General features: G+C 40.3%; 2 protein-coding genes across 2 annotated transcripts; one reads left to right on the top strand and one right to left on the bottom strand.

Annotated features, from left to right (window-relative positions):
- Positions 1-11,634: 11,634 nt before the first annotated feature.
- LOC309857820 (olfactory receptor 7E178-like) lies at positions 11,635-12,555 on the top strand (the record flags this gene model as incomplete). The annotated part of the gene is made up of 1 exon (XM_082750584.1): positions 11,635-12,555. Exon 1 carries the CDS (start codon positions 11,725-11,727, stop codon positions 12,553-12,555), a length of 831 nt encoding a protein of 276 aa, XP_082606710.1. The 5' UTR covers positions 11,635-11,724.
- Positions 12,556-17,762: 5,207 nt separating this feature from the next.
- On the bottom strand, positions 17,763-18,695 carry LOC309857813 (olfactory receptor 7D4-like; the record flags this gene model as incomplete). Its single annotated transcript, XM_082750579.1, has 1 exon — positions 17,763-18,695. One exon carries the CDS (start codon positions 18,693-18,695, stop codon positions 17,763-17,765), a length of 933 nt encoding a protein of 310 aa, XP_082606705.1.
- Positions 18,696-27,071: the final 8,376 nt, after the last annotated feature.

Here is a 27,071-nt window from a genome sequence, read left to right as displayed (position 1 = left end):
AATGACTAGGAGGAGGAATGCCCAACCGAAGAAAAATACAGAGGATGGGACTTCTGAAACAGACCTAATGGCTATCAACATAGACAATATGTCGGAAAGGGAATTCAGGCTAACAATTATCCAGGCAACAGCTACGTTGGAGAAAGCCATGGATGACCAAGCAGAATTGATTAGGGCAGAACTGAAAGCCACCAGGGATGATGTTCACAATGTTAGGGCAGAACTGAAAGCCATGAGGCATGATGTTCACAATGTTCTTAATGAGTTCCAATCTAATCTAAATTCTCTCAAAGCTGGGGTAACTGAGACAGAAGATATAATTAGTGATCTGGAGGACAAACAGATAGAGAGAAAGGATCAGGAGGAAGCCTGGAACAGGCGTGAAACAGAATCAGGGAAATAAATGATGCCATGAAACGTTCCAATGTCAGGATTATTGGAATCCCCGAAGGGGAGGGGAAAGAACGAAGTCTAGAAGATATAGTGAAACAAATTTTCCATGAAAATTTTTCCTATCTCACGAATGGAACCAGTGTACATGTACTACAGGCAAAACGATTTCCCCCAAGATTATAGATTCTCAAAAGCCCTCCAGACACCTGATAGTAAGAATGAAGAATTATAATTATAGGCAGGCCCTCTTGAAGACAGGTAGGACAAAGAAGCTCCTTATGAGGAAAGCCCATCAGAATAACGTCAGACCTGTCCACAGAGACCTGGCAAGCCAGAAAGGGCTGGCAAGATATATTCAGGGCACTGAATGAGAAGAACATCAGCCAAGAATACTTTATCCAGCAAAACTGACATTCAAAATGGATGGAGAGACAAAGAGTTTCCAAGACCGGCAAAGCTTAAAGGACTACGCAACCATCAAGCCGACACTGCAGGAAATATTAAGGGGGGTTCTATAAAGGAGGAAAAAGCCTAAGAATAGCATTGAACAGAAATATAGAGACAGTCTACAGAAAGAAAGACTTCAAAGGTAACTCGATGTCAATAAAAACGTATCTATCAATAATCACTCTCAATGTGAATGGCCTAAATGTGCCCATAAAACAGCATAGGGTTGCAGATTGGATAAAATGACAGGACCCATCCATATGTTGTCTATAAGAGACCCATTTTGAATCTAAAGATACACCCAGACTGAAAGTAAAGGGATGGAGAAGCATTTTTCATGCCAATGGGCCTCAAAAAAAGGCTGGGGTAGCGATTCTCATATCAGATAAATTAGACTTTAAACTAAAGACTGTAGTCAGAGATACAGAAGGACACTACATCATTCTTAAAGGGACTATCCACCAAGATGATCTAACAATTTAAATATCTATGCCCCCAATATGGGAGAAAACAATTACATAAGAAAACTGTTAATCAAGATAAAGAGTCATAATGATATGAATACACTAATTGTAGGAGATCTTAACACGCCTCTCTCAGAAATAGACAGATCATCAAAGCAGAAAATCAATAAAGAAACAGGAGCATTAAATGACACATTGGACCAGATGGACCTCATAGATATATACAGAACATTCCACCCTAAAACAACAGAATACTCATTCTTCTCAAGTGCACACAGAACCTTCTCCAGAATAGACCACATACTGGATCACAAATCAGGACTCAACCAATACCAAAAGACTGAGATTATTTCCTGCACATTCTCAGATAACAATGCTTTGAAACTGGAGCTCAATCATAAGGAAAAGTTCAGAAGGAACTCAAACACCTGGAAGCTAAAGGCCACCTTGCTTAGGAATGCTTGGATCAACCAGGAGATCAAAGAAGAACTGAAACAATTCATGGAAACCAAAGAGAATGAAGACACTTCGGTCCAAAACCGATGGGATACAGCAAAGGCAGTCCTAAGGGGGAAATACATAGCCATCCAAGCCTCCCTCAAAATAATTGAAAAATCCAGAACACACCAGCTGTCTCTACACCTTAAAGAACTGGAGAATCAACAACAAATCAAACCAACTCCACACATAAGAAGGGAAATAATTAACATTAGAGCTGAGATCAATGAGGTAGAAACCAGAGGTACAGTAGAATGTATCAATGAAACTAGGAGCTGGTTTTTTGAAAGAATCAATAAGGTTGATAAGCCATTGGTGACACTAATCCAAAAGAAAAGAGAGAAAGCCCAAATTCATAAAATTATGAATGAAAAGGGAGAGATCACAATGAACACCAAGGAAGTAGAAACAATCATCAGAAGTTACTATCAACAGTTATATGCCAATAAGCTAAGCAACCTAGATGAAATGGATGCATTCCTGGAAAACTATAAACTCCCAAAATCGAACCAGGAAGAAATTGACAACCTGAATAGACCAATATCTAGTAACGAGATTGAAGCAGTGATCAAAAACCTCCCAAAAAACAAGCTTCCAGAACCTGATGGATTCCCGGGGGAATTCTACCAAACTTTCAAAGAAGAAATAACACCTATTCTCCTGAAGCTGTTTCAAAAAATTGAAGCAGAAGGAAAACTTCCAGACTCTTTCTATGAAGCAAGCATTACCTTGATTTCCAAACCAGGAAAAGACCCTACCAAAAAGGAGAATTTCAGACCAATATCACTGATGAATACGGATGCTAAGATTCTCAACAAGATCCTAGCAAACAGGATCCAACAGCACATTAAAAAGATTATCCACCATGACCAGGTGAGATTTATTCCTGGACTACAAGGATGGTTCAACATTCGGAAATCAATCAATGTGACAGAACAAATTAATAAGAGAAGAGAGAAGAACCACATGGTCCTCTCAATTGATGCAGAAAAAGCATTTGACAAAATCCAGCATCTGTTCCTGATTAAAACGCTTCAAAGTATAGGGATAGAGGGAACATTCCTGAACTTCATCAAATCTATCTATGAAATACCAACAGCAAATATCATCCTCAATGGGAAAAAGCTTGCAGCCTTCCCATTGAGATCAGGAACACGACAAGGATGCCCACTCTCACCACTCTTGTTCAACATAGTATTAGAAGTCCTAGCAACAGCAATCAGAAACAAATAGAAATAAAAGGTATCCAAATTGGCTATGAAGAAGCCAAACTCTCTCTCTTTGCAGATGACATGATTCTTTATAAACGAGAAAAAATCCTAAAAATATCATCCTAAAAATATAGATAACGAAGATGTGGTCCATACACACCATGGAGTATTATGCCTCCATCAGAAAGGATGAATACCCAACTTTTGTAGCAACATGGGCGGGACTGGAAGAGATTATGCTGAGTGAAATAAGTCAAGCAGAGAGAGTCAATTATCATATGGTTTCACTTATTTGTGGAGCATAACAAATAGCATGGAGGACAAGGGGAGATGGAGAGGAGAAGGGAGTTGGGGGAAATTGGAAGGGGAGGTGAATCTTGAGAGACATGGACTCTGAAAAACAACCTGAGAGTTTTGAAGAGGCAGGGAGGTGGGTGGTTGGGGGAGCCAGGTGGTGGGTATTAAGGAGGGCATGTATTGCATGGAGTTCTGGGTGTGGTGCAAAAACAACAAATACTGTTACACTGAAAATAAAAAAAAAATAAAATATATTAAAAAAAAAAAGAATTCTAAAACATCTCAACACTCCCACCTCCTTCTCCACTCCTCTATACTCCTGTCATTTGGTCAGTTGGGCTCTCTAAAATTTCCTCTGCCATTGATGTACACATACATAAGCACAATTTCTTACCCATGCAATTTAATGGGTAAATACTGAAGTTTTCTTCACATCAGTGAATGAGAAATCAAACTCTGAGTTTGTCTTCTGGCCAAGCCTTGAGATCATCCACATTTTGAAAGTAGAGATCTCTGAGAACCCCTGAAGTATTTAAGCAAGTGATCAAGTCACCAGATAAGTATGTAAAAATAAACAATTATCTAATATAATAACATACATCACTAAACAGAACAATTAAAACCTGAGTTGTGTCTCAAACAGCAAAAAACTTACATCTCCAATGTATAAATTCCAAACCCCAAACCAGGACTATAGAAAGAAAAATAGAAAGTTCTCCTTAGAGACATACATTTTAACTGAGACAAGAGAAATTCAACAAGATTTTTAAAAAGATTTTATTTATTTATTTGACAAACAGAGGTCACAAGTAGGCAGAGAGGCTGGCAGAGAGAGAGAAGGAAGCAGGCTCCCCATTGAGCCCAATATGGGGCTCAATCCCAGGACCCTGCGATCATGACCTGAGTCAAAGGAAGAGGCTTCGGCCACTGAGCCACCCAGGCACCTTCAATAAGATTCTTGGTACAGAAAACCTAATTATCTGTAAATTACTTGATTAAGTCAGTGGCTGTACAGCTATAAAAGTCATATGTTGTTCTCTGTAGTTGAAAAGAATGCATTTGAATTTTATGATGAGATGTTACTTAGAAGTCAGAGATGAGGAATAGAAGTCAGCTTCTTCCTGAGAAGAAGAGGGGGTCTATATACTACCTGCCACCCAGTGCATTCACTTCTCTCCATACATTAATAATAGCAAGTCCTTAGAGATTGGGAGAACATGGACCAATTTCTAATTATGTGCCAAGTGCTTTGAGCCCTCAACTGTAAACAATCAGCCTGTGCTTTCCGGTCTTTTAGTTTTCAGTCCCAGGTCAGTGGGCTCCATATATGTGTCTCCTCCTCCCAGAGCTGTCTGCTTAAGGACACCCATACTGGCATCTGTCTTCCTGCCAGTCCTAGAAACAAAGCCTCAGTCCTCACCCAGCTCCAGGCAGTGGAGAGGCAGCCAGCTCTGCAAGCCTCCATCCTCCTTCAGCAGAGACACAGTACAGACCAGTGAGTAGGAAGTACAGTGGGAGTGACTGAATGCAGGAGGGACAGGGAGAGAAAGCATTGTTCCCTTCTCAGCAGACCACGGGGATTGTTGGGATAGCCAGACAGGAGGGGACCAAAGCAAAGATTCAATGCCAAGCCCTATGAAGACCTAGTGTTGTTGGTTCTGGCAGGGACCCTAGCACTCTTATTTAGATTTCTATTTTTGTCTCTTGCTAGTTCTTTTTCTCCTGGGCATCTGCCCATCAGAACAGGAAATAGGTCCCTTTTAACTGTTCCCTAAGTCCTCCAAATGATCATGAAGGTGATGATGATGGTGAGAATGGACATGATGTCAGTAAACACAATGTTGCAAACCTTTAGCTTGGGACTGCATGTGCCAGACACTGAGATGAAATTTCTATGTAGTTTGCAAACTTTTATCTGCATTACCACCCCAGAAAGACAGCAACATGTATTATCATCATTTCAGAGTTAAGAATAGGAGCATAATATTTTTTTCACTTCCTGATTTTATTTATTTTTGCCTTCAACTCACCTTTTAAAATTTTTTTTATTTAAATTCCAGTTAGAAGAAGAAAGGGAAAAAAAGAGGGGTGGGAATCAGAGTGGAGACAAACCATGAGGGACTAGACTCAAGGAACAACCTGAGAGGTTTTTTTTTTTTTTTTATTTCTTCAGCATAATAGTATTCATTGTTTTTGTACCACACCTGTCTCCATGCAATCCGTTCCCTCTCTAATAACCACCACCTGGTTCCCCCAACCTCTTACCCCCACCACCACCACTTCAAACCCTTCAGATTGCTTTTCAGAGTCCATAGTCTCTCATGGTTTATCTCCCCTTCCAATTTCCCCCAACTCCTTTCTCCTAACTCCCCATGTTCTCCACCCCAATGTTTATAGCAGCAATGGCCACGGTTGCCAACCGTGGAAAGAACCAAGATGCCCTTCAACGGATAAATGGATAAGGAAAATGTGGTCCATATACACTATGGAGTATTATGCCTCCATCAGAAAGGATGAATACTCAACTTTTGTAGCAACATGGATGGGACTGGAAGAGATTATGCAGAGTGAAATAAGACAAGCAGAGAGAGTCAATTATCATATGGTTTCACTTATTTGTGGAGCATAACAACCTGATTGTTTTAGAGGGGATGGGGGTGGCATTACGGAATAGCCAGGTGGTGGGTATTAAGGAGGGCATGTATTGCATGGAGCACTGGGTGTTATATGCAAACAAATCATGGAACATTACATCAAGACTACTGAAACACTGCAAGGTGACTTACATAATTAAAAAAAAATTGCAATTAGTTAACATACATTGTACTGTTAGTTTCAGTTGTACAATATGTTGATTCAACATTTCCATTTGTCACCCAGTGCTCATCAGGATAAGTCCCTCCTTAATCCCTTCACTTATTTCACCCATCCTCTCATCTACATCCTCTCTGGTATCCATGTTTGTTTTCTATAGTTAAGAGTCTGTTTCTTGGTTTTACTCTCTCTCACTTTCCCCCGTCTTTTGCTAGTGTTTTTTTTTTCCAGTGTCATTATAGCTTCTTTTTCTTTGATTTTTAATTTTTTATAAACATATAATATATTTTTATCCCAAGAGGTACAGGTCTGTGAATCGCCAGGTTTACACACTTCACAGCACTCACTATAGCACATACCCTTCCCAATGTCCATAACCCCAGCCCCCTTCTCCCAACCCCCCTCCCCCCAGCAACCCTCAGTTTGTTTTGTGAGATTAAGAGTCACTTATGGTTTGTCTCCCTCCCAATCCCATCTTGTTTCATTTATTCTTCTCCTACCCCCTTAACTCCCCATGTTGCATCACCACTTCCTCATATCAGGGAGATCATATGATAGTTGTCTTTCTCCGTTTGACTTATTTCGCTAAGCGTGATCTGCTCTAGTTCCATCCACGTTGTCGCAAATGGCAAGATTTCATTTATTTTGATGGCTGCATAGTATTCCATTGTGAATATATACCACATCTTCTTTATCCATTTATCTGTTAATAGACATCTAGGTTTTTCCATAGTTTGGCTATTGTGGACATTGCTGCTATAAACATTTGGGTGCACGTGCCCCTTTGGATCACTACGTTTATATCTTTAGGGTAAATACCCAGTAGTGCAATTGCTGGGTCATAGGGCAGTTCTATTTTCAACATTTTGAGGAACCCCCATGCTGTTTTCCAGAGTGTTTGCACCAGCTTGCAATTCCCACCAACAGTGTAGGAGGGTTCCCCTTTCTCCACATCCTCGCTAGCATCTGTCATTTCTTGACTTGTTAATTTTAGCCATTCTGACTGGTGGGAGGTGATATCTTATTGTGGTTTTGATTTGTATTTCCCTGATGCCGAGTGATATGGAGCACTTTTTCATGTGTCTGTTGGCCATCTGGATGTCTTCTTTGCAGAAATGTCTGTTCATGTCCTCTGCCCATTTCTTGATTGGATTATTTGTTCTTAGGGTGTTGAGTTTGCTAAGTTCTTTATAGATTTTGGATGCTAGTGTTTTGTTTCTTAAATTCCACATATGAATGAAATCATATGGTAGTAGCTAGTCTCTTTCTGATTGACTTCCTTTGCTTAGTATAATACTCTCTAGCTCCATTGCAAATCTCATTCCTTTGAAGGCTAGCTAGTAATCTATTGTATACATACAGAACATCTTCCTTATGCATTCATCAGTCGATGGACACTTGGGCTGTTTCCCAACAACACTGTTGTTGAAAATGCTTCAATGAACATCAGGGTGCATGTATTCCTTTGAATCAGTATTTTTTTAAAAAAATATTTTATTTATTTATTTGACAGAGAGAGAGAGAGAGTAAAGAGAGGAAACTCAAGCCAGGGGAGTGGGAGAGAGAGAAGCAGGCTTCCTGCTAAAGGGGAAGCCTAAGGACTTGATCTCAGGGTTCAGAGATCATGATTGTGCAGAAGGCAGATGCATAACAATTGAGCCTCAGGTGCCCCAGGGATCAGTATTCTTTTGTCTTTTAAATACCCAGTAGTGCAGTTACTGGATCATAGGGTGGTTCTATTTTTAACTTTCTGAGGAACCTCCATACTGTTTTCCAGAGTGGCTGTACCAGTTTGCATTCCCGCCAACAGGACATGAATGTTTCTTTTTCTCCACATCCTCACCAACTCTTGTTTCTTGTATTGTTGATTTTAGCCACTCTGACAGGTATAAAGTAATATCTTATTATAGTTTTGATTTGCATTTCCCTGACGATGAGCAATGTTGGCCATCTATATGTCTTCTTTGGAAAATTATCTATTCATGTCTTCTGTTCATGTTTTAATTGGATTATTTGAATTGGGGGTATTTCATAAGTTTTTTGCATATTTTGTTACTAACCCTTTATCAGATATGGCATTTGTAAATATTGTCTCCCATTCCATAGTTGCCTTTTAGTGTTGCTGAATTCTTCCTTTGCTACACAGAAGCTTCATAAGTTTTATCAGATCCTGGGGTAGACAGGGGATGAATTCATGTTTGAATGCAGACAGCGAGACTGTTCACAGGCTACCCAGACAGTATTCTCTCCTGCCTATCCAATTCTCACCTCTCTTTCCTGTCACTCCAGGCAAACACCGCTGCTCCAAGTGCTTTTCCCGTTTGGCTGTTCATGCTAGAAGATACCAGAGAGCCATTAGTGTCACCTGCTACATCAACTGTAGAAAAGATGGCTGAGATGAAGGTAGAGATCATAAAGAGTCAGCTAATGACAATTCAGGGTAGCTCTTTTTCTTGCCTCAGCTCTCAGCTTGTGCTTCATATTCCACTTTCTTCCCCGTCCTATAATTTAGGCCCTCTTGATCTCTAGGGAGATATGGGGTCAGGATATTAGATTCCATTCTTAGTCAAGAAATAAAAAACTGTGCCATGATTATATTAACAATTTTGGAAAAGACCTCTGGACTTCTGCTTAAACTCTTTAAAGTGCAGGGAAACAGAACAAAGTCAGTTCATGTACCTCAGAGACCCACCACTTAATTTTGAATCTTATCTCCTCTACCTTCATCTATATGACACTGGGTGAGTTCTTAATGTCTTTGAGCCAGTTTATTCAACTGTAATGAGCAAGAATTAAGATGAGCACGGAACATGTGATTAAATATGGTATATGCATATAATAAGGATAAGTTAAGTTTTAGGTAATGTTGTGGTTGTTATTGTCATTATCAAGGCTAAGCACCATCTATCCAACCAAAATATCCTGTGATTAGAAGTTTCAGTTTTCTCTAGATCCTGAAAGAACTTTTTTTTTTGGTCCTTATGTAGGTAGATACTGAGTGTTTGGAGGGAAGCAACTGAATCACAGTCATTTCTGATTTCCCAGAGCTTATACTTTGCTTGGCACAGTGCAGGCTCCAAGAGGACCAGTGATCTCTGTTAAATATTGAATGGACCCTTCTTAGGTTCTCAGAAATGGGACAGAGATAGCGTGGGTTCCATGCATTGGGTGCTTTGCTTGCTTCCAATGATGTTCCACAGATCTAGATGAAAAATAAAACAGTGCTTCTCTGTATCTATGCCACACATTTTCTAAGAGACCTATCATTTTCCACTTAACAGACTCTTCAGTTGAAAATTACTGGTGATTTCCATAAAGATGAAAAGAGGAAAAAAAGAGAAATGGAGGCAAACTTACTGCACCTGAGACACATTTAACCATTTCCACCCTCTCATTTACTTTCTTCTTTCTTTTCTTTTCTTTTCTTTTTTTTTTTAGAGAGGGAGAGGCAGTGGGGGCCATTCTTGATCTCTCATACCTGAGATCACAACCTGAGCCAAAATCAAGAGTTGGACGTTTAACCAATGGAGTCACCCAGGTGACCCAATTTCTATGCATACTTGAGTGAATCCTGGGACATGGTAGGCTTCTACCTGATAAATAATAAAGTAAAAGCAGAGAGAGTCAATTATCATATGGTTTCACTTATTTGTGGAGCATAACAAAAAGCATGGAGGACATGGGGAGTTAGAGAGGAGAAGGGAGTTGGGGTAAATTGGAAGGGGAGGTGAATCTTGAGAGACTATGGACTCTGAAAAACAATCTGAGGGGTTTGAAGTGGCGGGGGAATGGGAGGTCGGGGTATCAGGTGTTGGGTATTATAGAGGGCACTGATTGTATGAAGCACTGGGTGTGGTGAAAAAATAATGAATACTGTTATGCTGAAAATAAATAAATTAATTAAAAAAAACTTTCTTAGGATTGAGTTTCACCAATAAACCCACCATTCCAGTAACAATGCCATTCTGATATACAAACCATGAATGAGTATTTATTGGGTTCAAACTTCTTTTAGATGCCATCCATATCTTGATATAGATGATGTTCTCCCTATTTCTAGATGGAGGATAACAGCACGGAGAAGTTGGGGTGTTGGCATATACTCCATGTTTAGTCTGATTCCCATCCCAGGGCTCTGTGCACTCCACCAGTGTAGAATAGTTGTTTTCTTTTCAAGTGTGCTTTAGTTCCAGATGAGCAAACAGAAACAGGACCAAGAATTCCTTCTCTTGGGATTCTGTGAGTTCACCTGTGATTAGGGAAATGGGATAACTGGTTCACCAGGGCCTTTACTACATGAATATTACAGATCATAAGATTTTCTATGACTAGTAATGCATTTTGCAGCCTATTTTGGAAATCTGTATAAAAATATTATTCCTTATCCAAGATAGGTACTTTCCCATGTATTTATCATGTAAAGACCATTTGAACACAGACTTTGGGGACCATTCTGATTCTATACCTTGATAATAAAAGCATGATGTTGATTTTGTCTATACTTTCTATTAGAAAAACAACAGGATAATTAATAGTAAAATTGTACATATATTGATTTTTCACAATATTATCATCTTTTAAGTCTATATATTATAGAAATTCTCATATGTAATAAAGAGGTTGGCACAGGAATTTTATTAGGAATATTTTAATAAGAGACATCCAGATGGCTCAGTCAGTTATGTGTCCAACTCTTGATTTTGGCTCAGGTCATGATCTCAGAGTCCTTAGATGGAGAACCTCATCAGGCTCTGTGCTCAGTGTGAAGCCAGCTTAAGGATCTCTCTCTCCCTCTACCTCCTTCTGCTTGTACTCTATTTCTCTGTTTGTCTCAGAATAAATAAATAAATTTTTTTAAAAAAGGAATATTGTAATAAGAAATTAAGAGATAATAAAGTTCATCTGTCAGGTAATACTATGCCACTTTGGAAGTGCTTGAAATAGATGTACATACTCCACAGACACTTAAAACACATTGTTGTGGTGAGAACTCAGGAAACAATATGTATATTATTATAGTATTAAGTAAGTTTTTAAGAAAACTGTTTATGGATGCATAAATCAGTACTAATATTATGGAAACATTGAAAGGAAAATATATCTACCACATTCACCACAGTGTTTGTCTTAGGGCAGCTGAAATGCAGGGGAATGGGATCATGCAGGGAAAGCAAGAAAACTGTTTTTACTGGCAACAAATATGAGTTCTGAAGCCAAGTATAATTAGGCATTTCTATATTTGTATATTTGCATGCTTCTCTAACATTATTTGGCTCAATGTCTTCATAGTGGGTAAATATAGAAACAGGTAAATAGCTCAGACAGCAGTAAGGAAAGAGTTCTAAGAAGAGTTTACAATTGAGAAATGTTGCTGAAGGTACTGGGATGTACGCTGGGAAGCGCAAATTGCTTGAATCAAAATAGGTGCATTTAGCTGGGTGTCTCTATACTTGTTTTGTTTATTCAACACTCTCTTCTCTTTTGAGAGGTGTCCCACCTGCCTGGAACCACAGAATCTAACAGCTGTCTCAGAGTTCCTTCTCCTGGGCCTCTCAGATGATCCAGAACTGGAGCCCATTCTCTTTGGGCTCTTCTTGTCCATGTACCTGGTCACCTTGCTTGGGAACCTGCTCATCATCCTGGCTGTCAGCTCTGACTCCCACCTCCACATGCCCATGTACTTCTTCCTCTCCAACCTGTCCTTGGCTGATATTGGTTTCAGCACCACGACAATCCCCAAGATGCTGGTGAACATTCAAACACACAGCAAGTCTGTCACCTATGCAGGCTGCCTAACTCAGGTGTCCTTTTTTTTCCTGTTTGGGTGTTTGGACAATCTGCTCCTGGCTGTGATGGCCTATGACCGGTTTGTGGCCATTTGTCACCCACTGAACTATTCAGTTATCATGAACCCATGCTTCTGTAGCTTGTTGGTCCTGATGTCATTTTTTGGCAGCCTTTTGGAATCTCAGATTCATTTTTTGATGGTGTCCCAACTCACCTTCTGCACAAATGTGGAAATTCATCATTTCTTTTGTGATGCACCACAACTCTTCCACCTTGCCTGCTCTGATATCTCCATCCACACCATACTAATGTATTTTATTGGTGCTATCTTTGGTGGTGTTCCCCTCTCAGGGATCTTTTGTTCTTATACACGAATTGTTTCCTCCATTCTGAGAATCCCATCCACAGGTGGGAAGTACAAAGCCTTTTCTACCTGTAGCTCCCACCTGTTGATTGTTTGCTTGTTTTATGGAACAGGCCTTGGAGTATACCTCAGTTCATCTATCTCCCCCTCCCTCCAGAAGGGTGCAGTGGCCTCGGTGATGTACACTGTGGTCACCCCTATGCTGAACCCCTTCATCTACAGCCTGAGGAATAAGGACATCAAGAGGGCACTGTGGGGGATGATCAGCAGAATATTCTAATATCAGCATTTGTCTTAGTCTTTCTGGGTTCATAGAACTGGAAAATGCAGAGGTGGGAGCCCAAGTGGGGCTTCATTCCAGGACCTGGAGATCATGACCTGAGCCAAAGGCAGAGTAAACAGCTGAGCCACCCCAGTGCCGCATGTTATTTTCCTCTTTTTTTCTTAGCAAAAATTAACTCCCTTATTATTATTATTATCTTTTATGAGCACTACATAAATTTATTTAGCCATAAAGGAGCTTATATACATTCTTTTTAAATTTTTTATTAATTTTCAACATAACAGTATTCATTATTTTTTCACCACACCCAGTGCTCCATGCAATTCGTGCCCTCTATAATACCCTCAGATTGTTTTTCAGAGTCCATAGTCTCTCATGGTTCACCTCCCCTTCCAATTTACCCCAACTCCCTTCTCCTCTCTAACTCCCCATGTACATTCTTTTTTAAAAATTATTTATTTATTTATTTTTATTTTCAGCATAACAGTATTCCTTGTTTTTCCACCACACCCAGTGACCCAGTGCTCCATGCAATCCATGCCCTCTCTAATACCCACCACCTGGTTCCGCCAACCTCCCCCCCCCGCCCCTTCAAAATCCTCAGATTGATTTTCAGAGTCCTTACTTCTCTTCTCTAACTCCCCTTGTCCTCCATGCTATTTGTTATGCTCCACAAATAAGTGAAACCATATGAAAATTGACTCTGTCTGCTTGACTTGTTTCACTCAGCATAATCTCTTCCAGTCCCGTCCATGTTGCTACAAAAGTTGGGTATTCATCCTTTCTGATGGAGGCACAATACTCCATAGTGTATATGGACCACATCTTCCTTATCCATTTGTTCGTTGAAGGGCATCTTGGTTCTTTCCACCGTTTGGCGACTGTGGCCATTGCTGCTATAAACATTGGGGTACAGATGGCCCTTCTTTTTATGACATCTGTATCTTTGGGGTAAATTCCCAGGAGTGCAATGCAGGGTCATCGGGAAGTTCTACTTTTAATTTCTTGAGGAATCTCCATACTGTCCTCCAGAGAGGCTGCACCAAATTGCATTCCCACCAACAGTGGAAGAGTTTTCCCCTTTCTCCACATCCTCTCCAACACATGTTGTTTCCTGTCTTGCTAATTTTGGCCATCCTAACTGGTGTAAGGTGATATCTCAATGTGGTTTTAATTTGATCTCCCTGGTGGCTAGTGATGATGAACATTTTTTCATGTGTCTGATAGGCATTTGTATGTCTTGATTGGAGAAGTGTCTGTTCATATCTTCTGCCCATTTTTTGATATGTTTGCCTGTTTCATGTGTGTTGAGTTTGAGGAGTTCATTATAGATCCTGGATATCAACTCTATGGTCAATTAATCTTCGACAAAACAGGTAAAAATATACAGTGGAAACAAGACAGTCTCTTCAATAAATGGTGCTGAGAAAATTGGACAGCTGTATGTAGAAGAATGAAGCTCGACCAATCTCTTACACCATACACAAAGATAAACTCAAAATTGATAAAAGGCCTTTGGAGACTTATCTTGAAATAAGTTGCTGTGGCTGATATTGAAGAGATTACTGCCTATGTTCTTCTCTAGGATTCTGATGGATTCCTGTCTCATGTTGAGGTCTTTCATCCATTTTGAGTTTATCTTTGTGTACTGTGTAAGAGAATGGTCGAGTATCATTCTTCTACATATAGCTGTCCAGTTTTCCCAGCACCATTTATTGAAGAGACTGTCTTTTTTCCACTGGATATTTTTTCTTGTTTTGTCAAGGATTATTTGCCCTTAGAGTTGAGGGTGCATATCTGGGCTCTCCACTATGTTCCACTGGTCTATGTGTTTGTTTTTAAGCCAGTGCCATGCTGTCTTGGTGATCACAGCTTTGTAATAAGGCTTGAAATCAGATAACACAATGCCCCCAGTTTTATTTATTTTTATTTCTTTTCAGCGTAACTTTGATTCCACACCCCCCCTCACCACCATTTGTTAGGAGGATCTAAATCCTACCTTAACGTCCAAAACATCTAATACATATTTGTGCCTTAATGATCTTGATCATATTTCTTTTAAAGTAGGCTTCCCAGCCACCATGGAGTCCAACATGGGGCTTGAACCCACAACCCTGAGATCAAGACCCAAGCTGAGATAAAGAATCAGATGCTCAACTAACTAGGCCTTTCAGAGTCCCATCTTGATCAGATTTCTGGGTGAATAGGATAACTATTGAATTTCCCTCTGAAGCTGAAATGAGACACTATTAATATTGAGTTTGAATAAACAGTTATCAAGTTTCCTGGAACTTCCCTAGGAAAACTGGGGTGTACAATTCCCAAGGAATAGATGGGAGAGTTACTACCAGAACAGAGGTGATCCTAATTTTCCTGATGATTGTCCTTCCTATTCCATCTAATTTCTCCCCAGTTATATCACTAGACACAAAAGGACAAATACTGTATATTTCCACTTATGTAAGAGGCCTATAGTAGTCAAAATCACAGAGACAGAGAGTAGAATGGTGGGAGCCAGCAGCTGGGGGATGGAGAAGGGACATTAGGGTTTAATGGGACAGTTTCAGTTTAATGGGACAGAAAAGTTCTAGAGATGGATGGTAGTGATGGTTGTGAATGTACTTACTACTACTGATCTATACACTGAAAATGGTTAAGGTGGCAAATTTTATGTAATATTTCCACAATTAAAAACAACAACAGGGGCACTTGGGTGACTCATTGTGTTAAAGCATCTGCCTTCAGCTGGGGTCATCATCCCAGGGTCCTGGGTTCTAGCCCCACATCAGGATCTCTGCTCAGATGGAAGCCTGCTTCCCTTCCTCTCTCTGTCTGCCTCTCTGTCTTCTTGTAATATTTGTCTGTCAAATAAATAAATAAATAAAATCTTAAAAAGAACAACAGCAGAGATTATGCTGAGTGAAATAAATCAAGCAGAGAGAGTCAATTATTATATGGTTTCACTTATTTGTGTAGCATAACAAATAGCATGGAGGACATGGGGATATAAAGAGAAGGGAGTTGGGGGAAATTGGAAGGGGAGGTGAACCATGAGAGACTATGGACTCTGAAAAACAATCTGAGAGTTTTGAAGGGGCGGGGGGTGGGAGGTTGGTGTACCAGGTGGTGGGTATTATAGAGGGCACGGATTGCATGGAGCACTGGGTGTGGTGCAAAAATAATGAATACTGTTATGCTGAAAATAAATAAAAAATAAATTTAAAAAAACAATGAATACTGTTATGCTGAAAAGAAATATAAAATTAAACAACAACAACAACAAAAACAACAAAGATCTCCTGTCAGAAATAAGGGACATCTTGCTTCAAATGTTGGGTGTTTCTCAGCCCTCTACAATCAACCACTGTAGGGATCTGCCTTGGCAAGATCATGCCTCCTTCCTGGGGCAAACCACATCTGATAACTGTTTGATTTGGGGGGGGGTAAACATTTATACCCTTTTCCCTAATTCCAGCCAACTCTAAGACATCATCTTAACTCCAGGGCTCCCTGCTGGGTTTGGAGGTCTTTGATAGATTTCAGTTTGGCTTGACTTTTTCCAGTGTTCTTCCTTGTTGTAAAGAATTTGCCAGACAATAAGATTGCCCTCCCCTCTCACAGCAGTCACCAGTTCAGGAGTCTCTAGGTCCACTCTCACATCAGACCAGTTGAATACAAATTTGGAAACTTTTTCACATTCGATGATTTGCTAGAATGATTCAAACTGAGAGGATTGCCTCAGATTTGATGACGAACTAGAATAGCTCATAGAACTCAAGAAGCAGTATACTATGATTGCAGTTTTATTACAGCAAAAAGATACAAATTAGATTCAGCCAAAGGGAGATATACACAATACAAGGTCTAGAACATCCCATATGTGAAGGCTTTTGTTGTCTTCTTTCCTTGGAGTTCAGACCCATTACCTTTTCCTGGGTCGATATCAGTGACAATACTCAAAGACTGTTACCAATCAGGTAGTTCATCTGAGTTCCAGTGTTCAAAATTTTTATTCAGGCTTTGCTATGTAGATATAATTATTTGAATTATGGTGTATATGGCTGAGCTCAATTTCCAGCCTCCTACCTAAGGCTGGGCTGATATCTCTTTCCCCAAAGCTCCAGCCTTTTCATCACATGGCTGGTCTCTTTGGCATGGCCAACACTCATCCTGAGCCATTTCATTAGCCTAAGCTATGAGTTGTGGTCTATGAGGCCCTCCATAAATAGTCAATCACTCCAGATCACTGGGAAATTTCAGGTGTTTAAAAGTTACCCCTGGGAGCTGGGACACTCTCTCTTTAGAGGAAGCCAAATTCCTAACTACACATCTGCCCTTGACCAGTTGTTGATTCCAGGAGCACTGCCTGGTAAACATCCTGTGTGCTAATTGTTTTCTAATTGTCTGCTTCACAAGGAACTCAGTGTGGAACACGTTGTTACTAATAACATTTATTTGAGAAAATTTAAAACCAGTTCCATGGTAGTTGAAATGGCCCATAATATTCTTTGAATTACAAACCCAACACTAAGCTCAGGAATGGGTAATATCGAGGAAAGAAGAGGAATGGGAGCATTCATTCATTCAGTGTCTCCCTGGGGGCAGTAGGGAGGAGGCACCCACTGAAAAGCTGAAGGAGTCTAGAAACCCAAACTCAGAGTTGTTTGGAAATGTTCTCAATAAGCATATGGAGAAAAGTTCAACCTTGCTAGTAACCAAATAAATAATTTATCCTTCAGTGTATATAGTCTGTTTGGACTTATAATGTGATCAGAGAAACTGAGATCCTGGATTTATGCTTTATGAGGGCAAAGATTTTTTTTCCCACTTCACTCCTGTGTTCTAGACACCTACTGCAGCCTTTACTGTAAAGGAACTAGCAAAAGTTATTGATAAAATGCACTATTTCATAATCCTCATGCAACTATTCTGATTAGGTACTTAAATTGGTACTGGATTGGAAATCCAAGCTGAGGTGTAGTAATAGGAAAGTAAAAGGAGGGGATGTGGAGAGTAGGAGTGAGGATAACAGAGCAGTCAACATAAGAGGTTAAGATACATTCAGAAAAGGGACTCACAAAGCAATTCTGAGCAAAGTCACTTATGAAGGATGGGTGTAAAACTTAATGTCACCAAGAGGCAGAATTTTTTTAGACCACTGCTGCTGTTCCTGTCAGTTAAAAAACCCAGGACAAGCATTCATATCACTGAACATAGATTGTTCTCCCCAAAACTGTTTGTAGAGCCCTCCTGATGTCCCTGTTCAATAGGGTGTAGACAATGGGGTTTAGCATTGGGGTAACCACAGTGTACATCACCGAGGCAATCATACCCCTCCAGGAAGATGCATCAGAACTGAGATACACACCAAGGCCTGTCCCATAGAATAAAGAAACCACAGACAGGTGAGATGCACCGATAGAAAATGCATTGTACTTCCCATTAGTTGATGGGATTCTCAGGATGGAGGAGGTGATTAGGGTATAGGAGAAAAGGATCCCAGAGAAGGGAATGATAACAAGAAGGCTAGTTACTATATATAGCAGGACATGATTGACCAATGTGTCTGGGCAGGCAAGTCTGAGAGCCTTAGCAAGTTCACAGTAAAAGAGTGGAATTACCCAGTTGATGCAGAAGGAAAGCTGTAGTATCAACAGACTCTGGGTCAGGGAGTATGACAAGCTGATGAACCAGGACATGAGAACCAGGAGGCCACAGAGCTGTGGGTTCATGATGACTGGGTAGTGCAAGGGGTGGCAGATGGCCACAAGCCGGTCATAGCCCATCCCAGTGAGGAGAAAAGTGTCCATACCTCCAAAAACCATAAAGAAATACATCTGGGTGATGCAGCCTGCATAGCTGATGGATTTGCTCTGTGTTTGGATGTTCATCAGCATCTTAGGGACCATGGTGGAGAAGAAACTTATGTCAGCAAAGGACAAGTTGGAGAAGAAGAAGTACATGGGGGTGTGAAGGTGGGAGTCACAGCTGATGGCCAAGATGATGAGCAGATTCCCAAGTACGGTGACCAGGTCCATGGACAAGTACAGACCAAAGAGAAGGGGTTGAGGCACTGAGTCTTGGGAAAATCCCAGGAGTAAGAATTCTGAAGCACTTGTTTGATTTCTTGCTACCATGTTGCCAACTCATCAGCTAGATGATTTAAGCAGGGAGTGACTATGAAATAGGCACTAGATAGACTATAGAATCTCTCTACTATTTTTGTTTCTTGGAGTGAAGTGCTGTGCATAATAGCCGTAACATTACAAAGTTTAGGAATCCTACATTCTGTTATTCATTCCATGCAACAGTTAATAATGTTGATCAACCCCTGTCCATTGGTCTCTGGGACGACACTCATTTATCCTATTTATTTAAAATCATCAAATCTTCAACGAAAGTAGGAGCTGGTTCTTTGAAAGAATTAATAAAATTGATAAACCCCTGGCCCGACTTATCAAAAAGAAAAGAGAAAGGACCCAAATAAATAAAATCATGAATGAAAGAGGAGAGATCACAACTAACACCAAAGAAATACAAACTATTATAAGAACATACTATGAGCAACTCTACGGCAATAAATTTGACAATCTGGAAGAAATGGATGCATTCCTAGAAACATATAAACTACCACAACTGAACCAGGAAGAAATAGAAAGCCTGAACAGACCCATAACCAGTAAGGAGATTGAAACAGTCATTAAAAATCTCCAAACAAACAAAAGCCCAGGGCCAGATGGCTTCCCGGGGGAATTCTACCAAACATTTAAAGAAGAACTAATTCCTATTCTCCTGAAACTGTTCCAAAAAATAGAAATGGAAGGAAAACTACCAAACTCATTTTATGAGGCCAGCATCACCTTGATCCCAAAACCAGACAAGGATCCCACCAAAAAAGAGAGCTATAGACCGATATCCTTGATGAACACAGATGCGAAAATACTCAACAAAATACTAGCCAATAGGATTCAACAGTACATTAAAAAGATTATTCACCACGACCAAGTGGGATTTATTCCAGGGCTGCAAGGTTGGTTCAACATCCGCAAATCAGTCAATGTGATACAACACATCAATAAAAGAAAGAACAAGAACCATATGATACTTTCAATAGATGCTGAAAAAGCATTTGACAAAGTACAGCATCCCTTCCTGATCAAAACTCTTCAAAGTGTAGGGATAGAGGGCACATACCTCAATATCATCAAAGCCATCTATGAAAAACCCACCGCAAATATCATTCTCAATGGAGAAAAACTGAAAGCTTTTCCACTAAGGTCAGGAACACGGCAGGGATGTCCATTATCACCACTGCTATTCAACATAGTACTAGAGGTCCTAGCCTCAGCAATCAGACAACAAAAGGAAATTAAAGGCATCCAAATTGGCAAAGAAGAAGTCAAATTATCACTCTTCGCAGATGATATGATACTATATGTGGAAAACCCAAAAGACTCCACTCCAAAACTGCTAGAACTTATACAGGAATTCAGTAAAGTGTCAGGATATAAAATCAATGCACAGAAATCAGTTGCATTTCTCTACACCAACAGCAAGACAGAAGAAAGAGATATTAAGGAGTCAATCCCATTTACAATTGCATCCAAAACCATAAGATACCTAGGAATAAACCTAACCAAAGAGACACAGAATCTATACTCAGAAAACTATAAAGTACTCATGAAAGAAATTGAGGAAGACACAAAGAAATGGAAAAATGTTCCATGCTCCTGGATTGGAAGAATAAATATTGTGAAAATGTCTATGCTACCTAAAGCAATCTACACATTTAATGCAATTCCTATCAAAGTACCATCCATCTTTTTCAAAGAAATGGAACAAATAATGCTAAAATTTATATGGAACCAGAAAAGACCTCGAATAGCCAAAGGGATATTGAAAAAAAAAGCCAACGTTGGTGGCATCACATATCCGGACTTCAAGCTCTATTACAAAGCTGTCATCATCAAGACAGCATGGTACTGGCACAAAAACAGACACATAGATCAATGGAATAGAATAGAGAGCCCAGAAATAGACCCTCAAATCTATGGTCAACTCATCTTCGACAAAGCAGGAAAGAATGTCCAATGGAAAAAAGACAGCCTCTTCAATAAATGGTGCTGGGAAAATTGGACAGCCACATGCAGAAAAATGAAATTGGACCATTTCCTTACACCACACACAAAAATAGACTCAAAATGGATGAAGGACCTCAATGTGCGAAAGGAATCCATCAAAATCCTTGAGGAGAACACAGGCAGCAACCTCTTCGACCTCTGCCGCAGCAACATCTTCCTAGGAACAACTCAAAAGGCAAGGGAAGCAAGGGAAAAAATGAACTATTGGGATTTCATCAAGATCAAAAGCTTTTGCACAGCAAGGGAAACAGTTAACAAAATCAAAAGACAACTGACAGAATGGGAGAAGATATTTGCAAACGACATATCAGATAAAGGACTAGTGTCCAGAATCTATAAAGAACTTAGCAAACTCAACACCCAAAGAACAAATAATCCAATCAAGAAATGGGCAGAGGACATGAACAGACATTTCTGCAAAGAAGACATCCAGATGGCCAACAGACACATGAAAAAGTGCTCCATATCACTCGGCATCAGGGAAATACAAATCAAAACCACAATGAGATATCACCTCACACCAGTCAGAATGGCTAAAATCAACAAGTCAGGAAATGACAGATGCTGGCGAGGATGTGGAGAAAGGGGAACCCTCCTACACTGTTGGTGGGAATGCAAGCTGGTGCAGCCACTCTGGAAAACAGCATGGAGGTTCCTCAGAATGTTGAAAATAGAACTGCCCTATGACCCAGCAATTGCACTATTGGGTATTTACCCTAAAGATACAAATGTAGTGATCCAAAGGGGCACATGCACCCGAATGTTTATAGCAGCAATGTCCACAATAGCCAAACTATGGAAAGAACCTAGATGTCCATCCACAGATGAATGGATCAAGAAGATGTGGTATATATACACAATGGAATACTATGCAGCCATCAAAAGAAATGAAATCTTGCCATTTGCGACAACATGGATGGAACTAGAGCGTATCATGCTTAGCGAAATAAGTCAAGCAGAGAAAGACAACTATCATATGATCTCCCTGATATGAGGAAGTGGTGATGCAACATGGGGGCTTAAGTGGGTAGGAGAAGAATCAATGAAACAAGATGGGATTGGGAGGGAGACAAACCATAAGTGACTCTTAATCTCACAAAACAAACTGAGGGCTGCTGGGGGGAGGGGGTTTGGGAGAAGGGGGTGGGATTATGGACATTGGGGAGGGTATGTGCTTTGGTGAGTGCTGTGAAGTGTGTAAACCTGGTGATTCACAGACCTGTACCCCTGGGGATAAAAATATATGTTTATAAAAAAAAAAAAAAAAGAAAGGACAAATACCCAACTTTTGTAGCAGCATGGACGGGACTGGAAGAGATTATTATGCTGAGTGAAATAAGTCAAGCAGAGAGAGTCAATTATCATATGGTTTCACTTATTTGTGGAGCATAACAAATAGCATGGAGGACATGGGGAGTTAGAGAGGAGAAGGGAGTTGGGGGAAATTGGAAGGGGAGGTGAACCATGAGAGACTATGGACTCTGAAAAACAATCTGAGGATTTTGAAGGGGTGGGGGGTGGGAGTTTGGGGTACTAGGTGGTGGGTATTATAAAGGGCACGAATTGCATGGAGCACTGGGTGTGGTGAAAAATAATGAATACTGTTATGCTGAAAATAAAAAATAAATTAAAAAAAAATAAAATCATCAAATCTAAAAGTTAAGAACACTGTTAGATTTTAGCAATAAAGTGGTCCAAAATCACTCTAAAACAAATGTGGAACATGAGGTCCAGTGAACCTCAGTAACTTAATCTATCCAACTTGTCTTGAACCCTATAAAGGGTCAGATAAATATGTCTCAGAGGTCAGAAAATTTGACAGTCTCTCAAATATTTGGATAGACTATTTCAGGATGAACAGCATGTAGGTTTACTCTTCAAGGAAAATGAAGAAAAAGAGAATGTTCTTACCAAGTAATAAACCACATGAACAAATTATTACTGCTTAGTGTACCAGGAGCCATCAACATACTGCAGGACCAGGGCCAGATGCTTCCTGGACATTATTATTGCTTGACAAAATATCTTTCATCTATGAAATTAAATATTGGTGAAAATGTCTAATGAAAACATAGGTGTCATGGTTTCAACCATTTCAGTACCATAAGTACCAAAAGATCAGTACCATCATAACCTGAGTACCATAAGATAAAACACTACTAAGGTCACAAACAGAATTTTGAGTCATATCCTCAGTGGTGCTCTTCACTCGGTGGGTAGCTTCGTCAATGAAGTGTCTGCCTTTAGCTCAGTTCGTGATCCCAGGAGTCTGGGATCAAGTCCAGCATCAGGCTCCTTGCTCAGCGGAGAACCTACTTCTCCATCTCCCTCTGCCTACAATTCCTCTGCTTGTGCTCTCGCTCTCTCTGTCAAATAAATAAACAAATAAAGTCTTAAAAAATTTTCTATAAGAAAAAGTTTTTTTTTGTAACTGTGTAGTGGCAGATGTTAACTGGAATTATTTTGGTAATTCATCAAATATTACATGTGCTATATTATATACATATATATATGTATATATATATATATATACACAAATATATATAATAATTTTTTAAAATTTATATTTTTATTTATTTTCAGCATAACAGTATTCATTATTTTTGCACCACACCCAGTGCTCCATGCAATCGGTGCCCTCTATAATACCCACCACCTGGTACCCCGACCTCCCACCCTCTGCCCCTTTAAAACCCTCAGATTGATTTTCAGAGTCCATAGTCTCTCATGGTTCACATCCCCTTCCAATTTCCCCCAACTCCCTTCTCTTCTCTAACTCCCCATGTCCTCCATGCTATTTTTTATGCTTTATTTAATTATTTGACAGAGAGATTGAGAGAGAGAGAGAGAGAGACTGAGCACAGGCAGGGGGAGCTCCAGAGGGAGAGGAAGAAGCAGGCCCCCACCAAGCAGGGAGCCTGATGTGGGGCTCAATCCCAGGACCCTTGGGATCATGACCTGAGCTGAAGGCAGACATTTAACCAACTGAGCCACTCAGGCACCCCTATATGTGCAATATATTGAATCATTATGTTGCACACCAGAAACTAATATTATGATGCATGCCGATTTTATCTCAAAAAGAGAAAACTCACAAAAACCCCAAAGCAGATAGTGTTTCTGGAATGATAAAAATGATCACATCAGAGGCAAATTAATTAAGTAAGAATGAACAACTTTGTTCTGACCCTTGGTGGGGTGAGCAGTTTGCAAGCATCTCTGCTGAGTTCTGGTGAGAGGATCATGACTCATCTTTAAATTATGACAGTTTGTAAAAGATTCCCTTGACCTCTAGTAAGTGTGGCTTACTTTCTTGCCTTCTGATCTGTTCTGTTGGGCAGTATATCAGAGAATGCACAGGAAATGCCCACAATTCTGGTTATTTCCTGGAGTATGTTGTGTGCATTAACATCATCAACTGGATTAGAATCGAGGAAAACAATTTCATTTCCTATAGGCGCTGGATGGTGATTCAAATGGGTGATGGAAATGAGGAATAGCGTGCATCTTAAGAAGAGTTTCCCACACATCAGAAACATTTTATCTTAGAGCCAGACGTTAGAAATTAAAAGTGGAGGGTACAACCACTTGTCATTTATACTTTCCCCTTTCTTCATGTACCAAATACATATTTGTTTTCTGTTTCTTTTGTTTCTAGTGTCCAGAGCAAGAAGGGCAACTTTGGGATAGGCTAAGTGTTAGCTGTTGGGGATAAAAGGATTAATGATGTGGTTTTGTCCTGAGGAACCCCACCTCAGAGACATTAATGGATGCAGAAAACTAACATTGTGATACAGTGAGTTAAATGCTAAGATAAAGGCAGTCTGCAAAGTGAAGTACAGAAAGGAGCCCCAAATTTAGCCTGAAGTGATGGAGTCAGTGGGGCATTCCTGGAGGAAGAGATCCCTGGGCAGGGCATGGAGTTGTCTAGGTTGATGATTGAGTCTGGGCTTATCTGGCAAAGAAGGCAGCAAGGGAAAAGGTCCATACAGAAAAAGCAGCATGGGACAGAGTGCTCTTAGCAATCTGCTGAAGCACAAGGTGGGACATGGGAACAGTGAAGAATGAGGTTGGAGATGCACAGGGACCACATCTCTGGGAACCTTGAAAAAAACAATGGATAAAGGATAGGGGCCATGTAGGACCTGTGACATGTAACATGATCCATATCACAATTTTCCCTGGTGCCTGGAGTTAAATATAGACTTAAGGCAGGCAAAACTAGGGCCAAAGGAAACAGGGTTATGAGTCATCACATCATTAATATTGAAGGGACAAAGCCACTTGTTTTAGGAAGAGGAAGAATGGCCAGAAGAGGTGAATAAATTAGTCCAATGTCTTGTTAATGATTCCATGTCCTTACTTAGGAATGAGACCTGATTCCCTAGTGCAATCACATGAACTATGAGATAGGGACTTGCAGGTTTCAGTGTCTCGCAGGATGTTCCGAGAGCAAAAGCATAGAATGTCAAGGGGGGGGGGACTGGATGTTGGATCATCCTGTGTGATTCTCTTTCCCCCTTATCCACCTGCATCTTTATATACTATAACCTTGGATACCAGAGAACATGGACTCTTCACTATTGAAAATCTCTATAAGAAACACAGATGAGGGGGAAGAAAGAAGTAGGACAGGTCCTTTTGAAGAAACAGGTGGTGTTCCCCAACAAATGAAGGTGGCAAAGAAGGATTCAGAAAGGATATGTCTAGGCTGAGTGAAGGTGGAAGCTCTGGAGTTTTGGAACCAGGTAGGAGAAAACAAATCGATACCTCATGGTAAAAGTCTGTTAGTACCTGGGGGCATCCATTGGTACACCTCCCACTGGTAACAGTGTCACTACACACTGTGGTAATGAAAAGTTCTATGGTATCCAAGAGTGGGTGCTCTGTCTCTTCCTCCTCATCCCTATAATTTCCATCAACCACCCATTGAGATAACATGGAACCAGAGTAAAAACTCACTCACAACAGCAACTTTGAACAAGGAGTGTACCCATTCACCCTCCCATGCAACTGGCCATGAGAGCTCACTAGTGACTTCAGTTTAATAGGATTTTCATCCTGTTCAAGAATTCTAAAACATCTCAACACACACCTCCTTCTCCAATCCTCTATGCTCCTGTCACTTGGTCATTTGGGCTCTCTAAAAATTTCCTTTGTCTTTTATGTACACATACATAAGCACAATTTCTTACACACTCAATTTAATTGGGTAAAGACTGAAGTTTTCTTCACATCAGTGAATGAGAAATAAAACTCTGAGTTTTTCTTCAAGCCAAGCCTTGAGATGATCCACATTTTGAATGTAGAGATCTCTGAGAACCAACGCTTGAAGTATTTAAGCAAGGGATCAAGTCACCCGATAAATATGTAAAAATGAACAGTTGTCTAATATAATAACACACATAACTGAACAGAAAAATTGAAACCTGAGCTGTCTTTCAAAACAGCAAAAAAACCACATCTCCAATGCACAAATTCCAAACCCCAAACCAGGACTATAGAGAGAAAAACAAAACGTTCTCCTTAGAGACATATATTTTAACGAGAAAATAGAAATTCAATAAGATTCCTGGTATAAAAGACCTAATTATCTCTAAATTATTTGATTAAGTCAGTGACTGTACAGATATAAAAGTCATGTGTTGCTCTTTGTAGTTGAAAAAAAAAGTGTCTGAATTTTATGATGAAATAAGTAACTTGTAAGTCAGAAATGAGGAATAGAAGATAGCTTCTTCTGGAGAAGAGGAGGGGGTCTAGATACCACCCCCCAACCCAGTGCATTCACTTCTCTCCATCAATTAATAATAGCCAAGTCCTTAGAGATTGGGAGAACATGGACCAATCTGGCTAATTATGTGCCAAGTGCTTTGAGCCCTCAACTGTAAACAATCAGCCTGTGCTTTCTGGTCTTTTAGTTTTCAGTCCCAGGTCAGTGGGCTCCATACATGTGTCTCCTCCTCCCAGAGCCGTCTGCTTGATGACACCCATACTGGCATCTGTCTTCCTGCCACTCCTGGAAACAAAGCCTCAGTCCTCACCAAGCTCCAGTCAGGGGAGAGGCAGCCAGCTCTGCAATCCTCCATCCTCCTCCAGCAGAGACACAGTACAGACCAGTGAGTAGGAAGTACAGTGGGAGTGACTGAATGCAGGAGGGACAGGGAGAGAAAGCATTGTTCCCTTCTCAGCAGACCACGGGGACAGTTGGGATAGCCAGACAGGAAGGGACCAAAGCAAAGATTCAATGCCAAGCCCTATGAAGACCTAGTGTTGTTGGTTCTGGCAGGGACTCTAGCACTCTTATTTAGATTTCTATTTTTGTCTCATGCTAGTTCTATTTCTCCTGGCATCATCCCATCAGAACAGGAAAGA

The sequence above is a fragment of the Mustela nivalis genome (assembly GCF_964662115.1).
Source record: "Mustela nivalis genome assembly, contig: HAP1_SCAFFOLD_1318, whole genome shotgun sequence".
Taxonomy (NCBI): Eukaryota; Metazoa; Chordata; class Mammalia; order Carnivora; family Mustelidae; genus Mustela; species Mustela nivalis.
This window is presented reverse-complemented; position numbering and strand designations above follow the sequence as displayed.